General features: G+C 48.6%; 2 protein-coding genes across 5 annotated transcripts; one reads left to right on the top strand and one right to left on the bottom strand.

The window, feature by feature from the left end:
• Window positions 1–166: 166 nt before the first annotated feature.
• LOC141965923 (protein-L-isoaspartate(D-aspartate) O-methyltransferase-like) lies at window positions 167–6,759 on the bottom strand. Of its 4 annotated transcripts, none has more exons than XM_074918125.1 (9): window positions 6,688–6,746; window positions 5,936–6,074; window positions 4,980–5,084; window positions 3,405–3,436; window positions 2,824–2,928; window positions 2,032–2,152; window positions 1,320–1,405; window positions 931–1,100; window positions 167–610 (listed from the first exon to the last, which is right to left on the bottom strand). In XM_074918125.1, the coding sequence occupies exons 2-9, from the start codon at window positions 6,048–6,050 to the stop codon at window positions 598–600; spliced, it is 747 nt and encodes a 248-aa protein (XP_074774226.1). In that variant the 5' UTR covers window positions 6,051–6,074; window positions 6,688–6,746; the 3' UTR covers window positions 167–597. The 4 variants fall into 4 exon arrangements, with proteins under 4 accessions (XP_074774226.1, XP_074774225.1, XP_074774224.1 ...); XM_074918124.1 differs by lacking the exon at window positions 6,688–6,746 and adding an exon at window positions 6,392–6,522 and having other exon boundaries at window positions 168–610; window positions 5,936–6,071; XM_074918123.1 differs by lacking the exon at window positions 6,688–6,746 and adding an exon at window positions 6,392–6,516 and having other exon boundaries at window positions 168–610.
• Window positions 6,760–6,947: 188 nt separating this feature from the next.
• On the top strand, window positions 6,948–11,869 carry CCDC32 (coiled-coil domain containing 32). Its single transcript, XM_074918049.1, has 4 exons — window positions 6,948–6,989; window positions 7,365–7,614; window positions 9,796–9,952; window positions 10,388–11,869. Exons 2-4 carry the CDS (start codon window positions 7,374–7,376, stop codon window positions 10,524–10,526), a joined length of 537 nt encoding a protein of 178 aa, XP_074774150.1. The 5' UTR covers window positions 6,948–6,989; window positions 7,365–7,373; the 3' UTR covers window positions 10,527–11,869.
• The last annotated feature ends 1,754 nt before the right edge of the window (window positions 11,870–13,623 follow it).

Here is a 13,623-nt window from a genome sequence, read left to right as displayed (position 1 = left end):
CAGAGGAGCCCACCCGCCGCTCTTAACCCGAGTCAGCCGCCCGTGAGGCCGAGCGTCAGCGGGAGATGGAAGGGCGCGTCAGGGAAAAGCCCAGAGACCGGGATTTTAACGCAAAATTCTCAGTGTTGCTACCAGAGATTGAATTAGTTGATGCAGGACAGGAAGAGAACACGCTCTCTTAATTAAACTTAGCCAAATCAGGGTAGATTACTGCTCTGAAACAGTAACCGCATCTTACTTCCTTTAGGCATTAGGCTGAGTAGTCAATATTAAAGAGTATTTTTAGTTTAGCTTTAAGTATTCCTGTCTGCTTTTAGAATCTTCTGAGAACAGATGTTATCTATAGCTTATCAGAGAGGGCAGCGGGGTTTATCTGGATCCAGTCTGGAAGCAGACGGCTTCTGAGAGCCTCTCCCTGCTCCTGGAGAAACACCCTTTTCTCCACCCCTCCGTAAGGAGCTCTGCTAAAGCAGAACTTGCCTTTGCAAGCACGTCCACTGATAAAGCTTCCATTCAAAAAGCAAAACCATACAGACCATCTACAGACATAAGTCCCATTCATGAGCTTTCTCAGGTCACTTTAGAGATATCCATCCGTCAGAATTCATCCCTGAGGCAAAGAAAAACCAACAGTTACTATTTGCAGCCTCCAGCTCAGCAACAGAATCAACATGGCTACAGCTACAGTGTTTATGCAAGTGCACAGGCTCCAGAAAAAGAAAAAAGCTCAAGTCCTCAGTCTGCAAGTCCTATCTAACAAAAAATCATCCTGCTCTCCTGCTGTGCCTTACTACAGCCAAGCCTCTTCTCTCTTCTACAAACAGGATCAGCTAGGAATCCAGGACTCAGTAAAGCCAGCAGTCAAGGAGAGCAAGCTCACAGGGACAGCTGCGAAGAAGAAACATTCCTCAAGGGAGAGCGAATTTTTACCGAGGCCACTGCTTTTCCTTATCCGTCAGAGGAACGTAGATCACACCCATCAGTTGCGTTTCAATGATCTGCCCATCGCTGGTTTTGTCGTACTGCATCAGAACTTGGTTTGCACCTTCAGGACCAACAGGCAATATTAACCGACCTCCTGGCTTCAATTCATTCAGCAACTGGCAAACAGAGAAATCAGAATCAGCAGAGCCAAAAAAAAGAGACAGTGGAAATAAGCCACACTGTGAAGGTCATGACACCATGAAAAGCACAAACTTGCTGGCTCCATATAAAACAGAGAGAAAAAAGAAGCTTCCAACGGTTCCCTAATTATTAGTTTTTTCAGAGCTACTGATGCAGGCAGCCCACAGCAAGACACCCAGCATGATTGCTCTTACCTCCTTGGGTACAGTTGCTGCTGCTGCTCCAACGTGAATGGCATCATAAGGAGCCTCTTCGGGGTATCCCTGCCTGCCATCTCCCACTACAGGAGGGAAAAGCATGCAGAAAAGACCTTTGTTCTGACATCAACTCCATGCAAAAATAATTCCTCCTATATCCTTTCAACTGAAATCTAGATGGTGAAAACTTTGTAACACGGTTGTGATGGGAATATGAATTTTGTTGGTTTACTTTTTTAAAAGGGAGAGAGATTTCTGGAATGGAGCTATGCTAGAAGGAAGAATTGTCAAAGCCACGAAAGCCTTTCAATAACGCAGTGGCTTTGTGCAAGCTTGAGATTCCAGACATGGGAAGAGCTGACTCAAGTGATTCTCCAAAAAAACCCACAACAGTGTGTGCAAACCCATTCAAATAAACTAACACCCAGATGTGGTACAGCCGCTCCCCTCAAAACAGTGTCTCTTACTGCATTAAGATAGTCACTACACACTCGGAGGTAAGGGGTGTGATGAGACTGCCTGTGACATTAAATACCACTTGTTTACACCGTGGTGTTCAGGTTGGTGTGGCACAGTGCTTACTTAGCCAGTGGTTTCTGGCAACACTGTTGCACACACCAGGCGGTACAAGCGCTTGGAGAGGCAGAGCCCTGCGGCAGCCAGAGCAGACGCGTTCGCAGAACGAGCACCAGGATCCCAGGGAGCTCACCCACAAGCTTGACACGGCCAGAGCTCAGCAAAGCTGGATCATCCTCCTGCACATTTCTGATGGATTCATGTACCAGCTCTTTAATGTGCTCCACGCCCACAGCCTTCCCTGTTGGGCCCATCTGGAAAGAAAAACAGCAGATAAACACCTATATACCTCCTATATGGGCAGAGATGCATCTTATGGGGCAAGTTACTGCCTGGACGATTTCCAAGAAGAAACTTAAGAACAGAGTTTCTGAACAGGAGGTGCAAATACTCTGCCCCTTTGGTTTTAAGGCTGAGGAGTCCCAGTTGTATTAGCTACTCAAGGGATGCACTAGACACTGCCTACAGGGATTACAAGTAATTCTTCATTTCCAAATAAACAATTATTGGTAGAATTAGCAGCTTCTGGGGCAGGGCCAGCTCTTGACTAACTAACCTCCTGAGGAAGAGGAACCTGACCAGCTTTCCAGCACTTCACAGAAAATAATTTCAGGAGTTTAGAAAACAAAGAAACAGACTGTGACTACTTAAGAAGCAAATGAAGAACCACCGACAGTGGACTGGCACAGTAGATTAACACACTCCCCTTGATCTGAATGGGGTTATCATACAAAACACCTCACCGCAGATACAGCATCCATTTAGATTGCAAAAATGACTACATTTTTTTACTACAAGCTGGTCTGGGCAGAGGTGACCCCCTCCTCCCACCTCCTCCTCTCCCCGCAGAAAGCACACACCAGCTCTGGCAAATGACCCATCCCGAGACAGCTCAGCAGCTGGAAACAAAGCCCTTCCAGCTTACCATCCTGGCAAAGCAAGCTGTGAGATAGCCGCTGCCCGAGCCCACATCCAGTGCTTTCGCACCTTCCACCAGCTGGTCCTTTAGTAATTCCAGTGCGTGGGCATGCTGCAGAGACAAGAAGATGTGAAATACCCCATTTCAGTTTCCTCTCGTAAAACTTTTTCTTGTTCAAAGCATTACCTGCTCTGATTTAAACACCAACACACCTGGCACTTTGCCTGACATTCAGAAACTCAAATGTTTCCGTTTTTGCAGAACAGCATTTAGGAAGAGGTTCAGTAATAAGATGTGAAGCAGCAGGAAAAAAGGTCTCATGCAAAAATAGGACAACGTCAATGGCTAACCTCAGCTGCACAGAATTCCTATCTAAGCATATTTTAAAGCAACTTAGAGAGTATAGGGCAAATTCTTAAAAAGAAAAAAACCTTCACGTATACCATGCCTAAAGAAACAAGCATGATAATCATGTCTGTGGGATCTGTTTCACCTCTTTACATTTAAGAAAAAGACAAACTAAAATAAAAAATGGCAAACAAACAATTTCCTCCATTTCTATTGAAAGTGAAAAAGTTTCATCTTACCATATGTGGTGCACTGATTGTAGCCTTGTATCCTAAAAGGAAACAAGTGACAAAATTTATCATCACAGACTGGTTTGGGCTGGAAGAAACCTTAAAGCCCATCCAGTCCCATCCCCCTGCCCTGAGCAGGGACACCTTCCACTAGCCCAAGTTGCCCAAAGCCCCGTCCAACCTGGCCTGGAACCCTTCCAGGGAGGGGGCAGCCACAGCTTCTCTGGGCAGCCTGTGCCAGTGTCCCACAACCCTCACAGGGAAGAATTTCTTCCTTAGATCTCATCTAAATCTCCCCTCTGTCAGTTTAAAACCGTTATTCCTCATCCTATCATTATCCTGCCTGACGACGAGTCCCTCCCCCCTTTCCTGAGCCCCTTTCAGTCCTGGGAGGCCTCTCTAAGGTCTCCCCGGAGCCTTCTCTTCTCCAGCTGAACCCCCCCACCTCTCTCAGCCTGTCCTCACAGGGGAGGGGCTCCAGCCCCCCTGAGCATCTTCGTGGCCTCCTCTGGCCCCGCTCGAGCAGGTCCGTGCCCTTCTGCTGTTGGTGCCCCCAGAGCTGGACCCAGCACTGCAGGGGGGTCTCCCAAGAGCAGAGCAGAGGGGGAGGATCCCCCCCTCGCCCTGCTGCCCACACTGCTCTGGGTGCAGACCAGCACAGGGGTGGCTTTCTGGGCTGCCAGCTCACATTGCTGGCTCACAGGCAGCTTTACACCCACCAACACCCCCAAGTCCTCCTCGGGGCTGCTCTCCAGCCACGCCTCACCCAGTCTGAGTTTGTGCTGGGGATTGCCCTGACCATGGGCAGGACCTTGCACTTGGCCTTGTTGAACTCCATGAGGTTTGCCCCTCCCCCCCTCTCCAGCCTGTCCAGGTCCCTCAGGATGGATCCCTTCCTTCCAGTGTGTCAGTCACACCACACAGCTCGGTGTCAGTGGGGAACTTGCTGAGGGTGCCTCAGTCCCACTGTCTATATCCCCAGTGAAGGTGTTAAACAGCGCCGGTGCCCATCCCCACGCCTGAGGAACATCACTCGTCCAGCACTCTCCACTTTACGTGGTAAAGAAGTTGCATTTATGCAAAAAAAAATATATTCTCATTATGTGATAAAGAAATTACAATTAAAATTACCAATGGGAACAGTTCTTTATTTTTTCCTAAAAATAGGAAAACACTCTTTTGCCATACTCCATTGACTTAAACCCTCTTCCTGCGGGCTGAGGGAGGCTCAAGCACAAGATGGCTGCACAGTGCTGCCATGCCCAAGCGTTCCAGCCCCCACTCACTCATCGAAACACTCGGCAGCTCTCACAGCCTGTGGTCCCTAAGCAGGGCTCAGAGCAACCCATGAACATTTTGAATGTGGAAAAGCTGTCTCGTTCTTTCCTCTGGATCCCACAGTTGAAACGTGGATGGGGTTGGCTCTACCTGACCAATTGTAAAACTCAGCTGCTGCTCCAGGGAGAGAGTGCCCAGCATGGAGAACTGGATGCTGCCGAGCCATCTCCTGCCCCTCTGGCAGTGTGACAAGTGTAGCCATGGGCACTGTGTAACAGTGGTGTGACTCTGCCTGAAGTTACTCACCAATAGATTGAGGAGAATCCATGTATGGGAAATATTTGATGTAGTGACCTCTGTCAGTAGCCAACAGCACATCAAAGACTCGCTGGGATTTAATTATCCCTTTTTCTGGGGGAAGAAGGAAAACAGACAGAAAGGACTTAAATCCTCAGTACTGCAGAAAGAAGTTTGGAAGGGCAGAGTACAGTTCATGGAGGCAATGGAACTGGGAGAATTCAGCCTTAATAAGTGATCTGAGAAGGGACAGAAAACAAAACCGCAGATGGAAGTTAACTTCCTTTCCAGCTTGTGCTACCCCAAATGAAATCATGCTACGTCCCAACTGCCAGCCCAGTCTCTCTTGGAGGACAGCGACTTACACCAGCAATGTCTCTGGGACTGCCAAACATAATGAAAGATAGAGAGTCACACTTTCACTCCTGAAAACGGAGACCCCAGATCAAGTTTCAGGAGCACTGGCACAGCGAGTAAACTAAAGTTAATAGCAACAACTACAGAAATATTCAGCGTCCCTTCACACCCCATCTCTGAGGGAACTCTTACAGGGGAAAAAACAGCTTTAGCAGCAGGGAAAATTCAAAGCTGTTTTTAAGGGCGTTCCAGCCGCCATCCAGAGCAGTGGTGGCATCAAGTACTACCCCAGCCCCGGGTCAGGGAGTGCAGACTGCCAGGGAGCTCGGCAGCTGCAGGCTCAGAGCGACCTCACGGTGTGCAGCATTGTAAAAGGTGTAAATTCACCACTCCGGAGGAGCAGAGGGAAGGCCATGGAGCATCTTTCCTGGCGTAACATCTTGTTTCCAATTATAAATAGAACAAGTTCAGACGGGGACAAACACTGAAATTCAGGCAGTATAACTCCAACGTTTCAGAGTGAACAGTATTGCAGCATATGGCTGCGTAACAGCAAATAACCTTACACTGAAATGCCAACAGATTCTGCCGGCAGCTCTGGTACTCACTGTAGAGGTTGTTGACCAGCTCGGGGTGTGTCTTTCCGCTTGACGTCCAGGCCATCGTTCTGGCGAAGAACAGTCCCATGAGTGTAAGCACAGCGCAGGGCAGCAGACAGCTCATCCCACGGAAACGGGCAGCGGCCTGCTGAGAGAGGGAATTCAAACCCAGCGGCTTGACAAGCACCCCAAAGCTTCACCTCTCCTCGTTGTAACACGATCTCGTGCTTATTTGAATGTTGAATGAAATATTTATACTATTTGAAAGACGACGGAGCTTACGCGCAACACAGGGGTGGCTGTCAGGATCAACACCGCTCCCACGATTACAGCAAGAGCTGTAAGAAATAATTACTGGCCTGCTGCAGCTTTCTGCATTTAAATGACCAATTACACCTAAAGCAGCTGCTGCACGTGGAGCCCCCGAAAACCCCGTCACGGGGCCAGGCAGAAGCCGTTTCTCACCGGGAGCTGCCGCTGGGCGATGGCAACCGCCGGGCTTAAGCCGCCACTGGCAAAGCTGCCTTGCGGGTCGGGGTGACACCGGCTACCGGCCCAGCCGCGAGAGGGCACGGGGAGAAGGCCGGAACCTCCTCTGCCGCGGCAGAGCCCCCCGCAGGGCGCACCCAGGCACCGGCGCCACAAGACACTCCCCCCCTACAGCACCAGGAGGCCGCTGGCCCGGAGCAGGCCCCTGGCCGCCCCCTCCCCCCCTACACCGGTACCGGTACCGGTACCGGCCCCGCACGCCCCGCACCCACCGCGCAGCCGCACTGAGGCCCCCGCGGCCCGTTGCCAGGTGTAACAGGGCACTCGCCTCCTCCCCGCAGGAAAACTTCCGCCCTTGGCCAAGATGGCGCCGCAGCGGCTTCAGTTCTCCTCACGCACCCTGCCGACTCCCCGCCCTCTGTTGGGCGAAGGGCTAATAGGCGCCCTCTTGCCGCCGGGAGAGCTCGGCGATTGGCCAGACTCCGGTTGCCAATCATCGCGCAGTAAGAAGCTGTCGCGGTTTCCCGTGTTTACGGTGCGGGCGGCGGTAGCGGTGGCTGAGGCGGGTGCGGAGGTCGGGGCGGCAGTTGGAGCGGCTCCTCTGTGTCATCGGGGAAGGAGGGCTGCCGAGCCGGGTGGCCCCGGGGAGCGGCGGTGACAGGGCCCCGCGGGGGAAGGGGCGGCGGGGGCGCCGTGCCGGCAGGGGCAGCGCGGCCTGCGGGGTCCCGCAGGCCCTGAGGGGCTCGCTGGCCCCCTGGGTGTAAACGCGACACACTGGAGCGATTCATCACTCTCTGGAGGGCGGCTTCTTCCCCGGTGGGATGAGAGGGCCCGAAAGCATCTGGTGATATGACTCGGGCGGGGGGGTGTGGGGGGGGTGTAGGTAGGGGGGAGGCCTGCGAGAGAGGGCTTTCTGCCCAGTACTCATCGCTTGATTCCCCCACCTCAGGACTTCACGATGAGAATGATTGAGAGCGTTGACTCCGTGGTTACCAGGTCCAGTGAAGACCTCTGGGCTGAAATCTGCTCGTGCCTGCCACATCCTGACCAGAAAGATGCTAGCGATGCTTTTACAGACTCCTTCATGGATTCCTACGCCGATGGAGGAAGCCAGGGCAGTGGGCCAGATGGCTCTTCCCAAGCAGATCTGAAGCCCTGGGCACCCCTGAATGATTCGGAGGTGTATTTAGCATCCCTAGGTGAGTGTCTGGTGAGGCTTCGATTTCTCCATCTGCTTAGGTGCCTGATGACAGCTGTGGCTCTGTTTATGCAGCTGAGGTGATGGTGCTCACGGCTTTGTTTGGAAAGATGTCTTGCAACTATTTAATAGAGCATCTGACTAGTGAAAATGAGAAGTGTGATCATAGCTCCTTCACCCGTGCCACTGAAAGGAACTTTTTATCAAGTACAGATTGTTTTTTTTTCCCCTTAAAATAAGTGGGGAAGGGACATGGCTGTTTTTTCTCTGAAGAGCATGTAGTTCCACTGTAGTTGACTTGGGGAGGGGAAGTGCATTCTGAACTCATTATAGACCCTGTGTGGCTTTGTGTTACCTGTATTTGTCTTATTCTTTTTGTGGAGTCTCAGGAGATGCTTCTGAGTGGAAAGAGAAAAGTGAGATTTCTTTCTGTGACCTGTTTTATGATTGGAGAGGAGGGGGATGGGTATGGGAAAGAAAGTTCGGATGCCTTCCTAAATCATGCCTGCTGGAGTCTGTATTTTAAGATGACAGATCGTCTTTGCACAATTGCTTCTCTTAATTCCTGCATAATCTATAAAGCCACAAATTGATTGTGAGCAGCATAACAGCTGATGGAAACACTTGATATGAGGGATGATAAGGTTATCAGTACTGAAGCTGACACCCTAGTACAGCTAAGTGCTGCAGTCTAGCTCTAAGGCCATGGAATTTGTCACCCTGTTTTAAGTATTTCCTACTGCCTTCGGAGGCCTTACTACAACAGCATTCAGCCCTGGGACAGGTGCTCCTCTGGGCTGTTAGGAGGAAGCTTTGGGCTTCCCCTGCTCTCCAGCAGTTGGGCTGCTACTCCCTCCACTCAAAATATTCCATCTTTATGGCTCTTCTTTCCCTATTCCTTCCCTCCTGTGGAGTTATTTTTGTCTTGGGTCACTTTGTAACCTGGTTTGCAGTGCAGCCACATATATAGTTGTCTTGGCTTGCGTTGGAGGCTGCACACAGAAACAGGCCAGGAGGAATGGGTGGCAGAAGTGGCTTTTTAAGCTTTTATTTCTGCTAAAACTTCCATCTTGCCTTAGTTGCTGTTTAAGACTATTGTTTTGCAGTACACTAATCAGAGTTCTTAGATCAAGGGTGCCACAGCAACAAGACATACATTGCTCTTCTGGTATTCATTACTGCTGCAGTTCCGACTTGTTCAGAAAATGCCAGTGGGTTAATTTTTACAAGCAGGCTTCAGACTGGAGCTGTGTCTATTTTCTCACAGCCAAGATGAAAACATAATGCTAGCACAAAGTTTCTCCTGTATATTCTAAGTCAACAGAAATAAACCTGTTCTGTGTTTGTACCTGGCCAGGATTAGTGACTGCAGAATCCCAGCGTCAGCCTGGCAGGATGTCTGGGCAGATAGGATAATTCAAATCTTCAGAATTGCTAGGGCCAGAGGCTTTGGTGACAGCTCAATTCTGCAACTCAAGACAACCCCAGAAAGCTTAACAGGGGGGCCCCAGTGTTGTGAACTAGCCCAATTCCACTAATGATGATACACTTTTCCATAAAAAGTGTGATTATAAGTCAGTACCTGAGCCAATTTAAGGAGGAAACTGGTATAATGGGATTTTGTGACCGGAGGAATTAATGAAATTTGCTTTCTTTATGTATAATGGTTAGATTACCCTGTGTCTGATAAGGAAACGCTTTGCCTTGTCCCCTGTGGCTGAGGAACTCACAATATCACATTCTGTTACAAGATATCAAGCTAATAATACTGCTGCACTCACATTTTTTTTCCTCAGTTTGCGCATTATTTGGATTCACGCTGCAATTAGTGTGGTTTCTATTCCATGCCAATTTGCATGGAAATGGCGGGAACTTAATGCCTGTGAGATCTGTACTCTCCTGTGATTTTATGGGAACTGAACAGTAAGTGAAAGTTACGAAAACTCAAAACTGGGAGGAGTTGACTGATTGCATAAACCTTATTTCCTTCAGAAGCATCACCTAAAAATTATCCTGTATACAACAAAGACGGTTGTGCAGATGTGAAATACAGGGTGAAAAATGACTTTTAAAATATTAGTCTTGAAAAGTTAATTTAACTATTTTGATATAGAAGTCCAGGTAGTTCTTTTCTTCCCTTTCAGAAAAACATAATAAAGACCCCTCCTTTGCCTCTTCACAGAGAGAAGACTGATGAGAATTAAAGGCTTGTCTCAGGAGGTGACCTCCAAGGATATGCTGCGCACTCTGGCCCAGGCTAAGAAGGAATGTTGGGACAGGTTCCTGCAGGAGAAGTTTGAGTCTGAATTTTATGTTGAGGGACACGACTCTGATGAGAGGTAAGGAGCAAGACGATGAGAAGGGATCACCACTTACCATGTTGGCAAACAGACTTTATTTCTTAAAAACTAAAATAAGGTTTTGTCAGGACTTGTGACAGGGCGCTAAGACAGAAATCACATCTCACTGCAACTTGGTAAGGCTGTTGCAGGCTTCCTCAGACTGTTTGATAATGACCATTTGCATCATTCTAGGGGGGAACTCTTCTAACAGTAGTTTAAAAAGCCCAACTGCAGCAGAATGTCTTTGTAGGATGAAAGATTCCGCTTACTCCCCTGGCACACAGATCGGTCTCATGACGGACCTTATCCATGGCAACAGAAACACCTGCAGAGGTGCAAGAAATATACGTGGAGGATTTTCCTGATGCTTTTTTCATAGATTCCTGGGAGGATGCATTGCTCTTGTTTCATTCTGTCTCTGCTTTCCCTCAGCACGCTAGAACATCTGAAGCGCTGGCTGCAGCCTGATAAAGTGGCGATCAGTACCGAGGAGGTGCAGTACCTCATCCCGCCGGAGTCTCAGCCAGAGAAGCAGGAGACGGAGGGAGACCCTCCAGCCGCTGAGCAGTGAGGTACACACCAGCCCTGCCACAGAGCTGCCTCTTCTCCCAGCCCCGATGAAGTTGTATCCAGCGATAGTAATATCAGGGGGGAGCAAAAGTGCCAATTATCAGTCATTTATAAAACAACCCCAACACACAAAAAACCCAGCTCTGGCCCTCCAGAGACAGTGACTGGCGTTTGTTACGGATGAGAGCAGAATGCCCGTGACCCCACGTACTGAACTGAAATCTTACTTCCATCTTCTCCCAGCCTGTAGCAACCTGATCATTCCAGTCTGAATGTGAATCGTTTGTAATTCATCAGGAGATGTATTAAACACAAAATAGCAGTTGTTCAGAAGCATCAGAAGACATAACGGTCTAGAACAGATAAAACCACTGAATCAGGTTTTTTTCCTGTCTTGTACCTTTTTTATTACTCAGTTGGGCTTTTTTTTTTTCTTTCTTGCAAAGTCCACTGTGGTGTTTTCTGTTGATCTTCCCTGTTTAAGCCTGAGCTGGCCCTGAGCTGTGCCTGGAGGAAGACAGATATTTTTCACCTACATGAATTTGGAACCCTGCAGGAAGCTATCACTGTGATCGTTAAATTGATGGTATCATTGACATTGTACCTATTTAACATTCCTCTCTGATGTACCCTCCCCCTTTATTGACCAAGCTAGCTGTTATAGAATAGGCTGGAGGGGGAGTATTTTTTTATTCTTGTTGGTTATTTGGTACCTGTTCTTTATCTCCTTCAGCCTTTCCAAAAGAGGGTCAGGTGAGATTCTGTATCGGGAATCCCAGAGCAATAACCAGGGAGGCTATAAACAACTTGTTTTCATCACAGACTTGCATACAATTCTCTGACTTGAAATATTATGTTCTAGTATTTGTTTGTCATCCTGTTTAACTCTGCAGAAGGTTATTTCCCATGACTAATCAAAGAATCCCTAACCGTGTACTTGAACGGGTGCTTTCTGTCTTGGCGTTGACACGGAAGGTCGGTAGAGGGAAGCAGCATACATATTCTGTGGGATACAGCTCCTCAAGACAGAACATGCAGGGGTGGTTCTGATCATCTGTGCACACTAGTCATGCCATGTTCATCATGTATCTGTACCAAAAGACATTTTTAAAAGTAGCTTCTGGATAGAGCTTCCTTGCTTCCTGTCCGTGCAATTATAAATGGTGCTGTTATCTCATTTGCCGACCCCTGTTTCTCTGTTGGTGGTTCTCTGTTGGCGTCGTGACTCAGTGTTTGTTTCCACGATCAGTTTTTGCAGTAAAACCAGGCTGCCCAAAGTCACACTCGTGAGTCTCCATTAGAACAAGCACTTTTATTTTTTTAAGACTTGAGAACTATGGTGAATCACCTGAACATCAGTGATATAAGACTTGCAAGTCTCCTGTCTTGGTGGAGAGTGGTTTTAGTCATCTTCTAAATGTCCCCTTTAACTTATCTCTAAAAATACATCTGCTTTCCTGTACTGACACAGTGCTATGAACATCTCTCACCTGTGATGTCAAGCTGTAACAAAGATGCTTCTGAGTACTTACCAGAAATGGTACGTACAGAGAGATGCAATTTCTTTGTCTGTACCCAGACTGTTTTGTAGTCAATGCATTTCCTTCTTGTGATCAGCAGTGACTGTGAAGACACTTCACATTCTTTCGTCTACTCCTGTTTAAGCTATCCGAGAAAGAAATGTTTTCAGAATAACTGTACTGAAACACTTACAGTTTGGGTCCACATATCCTGGCATTCCCTCTAGAGAAGGGCACTTAGAGCAGCTCGCACCCTTTCATTTTCCAAAATTCCAGCTGCTCCGAGGAGTGTCTTGTGTGGGAGGAGCAGTTTGAGCTGGCAGGGAAGAGGAGATATTTGTAATTAGCATTTGCAAAGCAGGCTCTGCCAGGATGGCAGGGAGGGAATCCTATTGCTGCGTGTGGAGAACAGGCACGGATCATTTCCATCGGATCCAGGGACTTCTGGAGAAAAAAAAAAAAAAAGCCATCACAGTCCCCATCGCTGAGGGGTGGGCCATGCCCCACCCTGAGCAACCCCAGGGCCATGCTGGCAAAGGGTCAGTTGGCTTCCAGCAGAGTTGTGGCAGCTCCTCCAGCTCCAGCACGGCCAGGAAAGCCGAATGGTGCCAGGCCTAGCGTGGGTTTGCTCAGGCGTCGCGCTGGATGAGAGTCAGGAAGAAATCCCATTTTGCTGTTTGTGGCTGTTGATTGGCAATGTCAGCACAAGACAGTAAATGAGGTGCTGAAGCACTGCAGCATCATCTTTTGAGCAGAGAATTGAACCTGCCAAAGTGCTTAGAAGTTGGCGTTTAATGGGAGATGGGTGTCTGATCAAGCAGTAGATCCAGCCCTGTCAGTCCAGACTTGTTCCAGAGGCTGCCTAACTCTAACTCAACTGGGGTGTAAACGGTAGGACTCGGGGCCTGATCTGCCCCCTGAAGAACAAAGAAAAGAGTTTTAAAAAGCTGGTTGGTGAGCACACAAGCTATTTTTTACCTAGTTTTAACCTAAGCATGCTTTTACTGTGTAGAAACATCAATGCTTTAATCCAGCCCCGTGTTGCTCAAAAGGGCAGCGGCCAGTGAAGGCACTAGGGTGGGGAGGGAAGAACAAGCTGGGAGCTTTCACGTGGCCCAGCCGTTGGACACTGACCCAGAGAAATCAGACTTGGGATGGGTCTGTACTTAAATCACCGTAAGAACTCCTCCATTAGACTCCAAAGAACTTTACAAGATGGCTTAAACTGAACACATGAGGCAGCGCAATGCGTCTGGGTAGTGTCGTTGCACTCTGTGGTGCTACAGGTGGTTTAAGCAAGGACTTGACTTCAAGCTACTACAGTTTACCCCAGGAAAAGCAGGCTGGTTAGCTCCTGTCAGCCAGGCAAACTCTTGCTGGTGCAAGCAGCATTTTCCCTAGGGATTTTTTTCTTTTTTTTTGCTTACCCAGCAGCACCAGCCTTCCTATAGGTGGAAATAATTTGCATGCCGAGAGATGTGCCAAGCTAAACAAAAAGCTGAGCCATTGGTACCCGCATAGCAATAGAGAAAAAGCAGACTGTCAGTTGGTGCAGACAGGTCCACAGGAGCTGTGTCT

The sequence above is a fragment of the Athene noctua genome, chromosome 14 (assembly GCF_965140245.1).
Source record: "Athene noctua chromosome 14, bAthNoc1.hap1.1, whole genome shotgun sequence".
Taxonomy (NCBI): Eukaryota; Metazoa; Chordata; class Aves; order Strigiformes; family Strigidae; genus Athene; species Athene noctua.
This window is presented reverse-complemented; position numbering and strand designations above follow the sequence as displayed.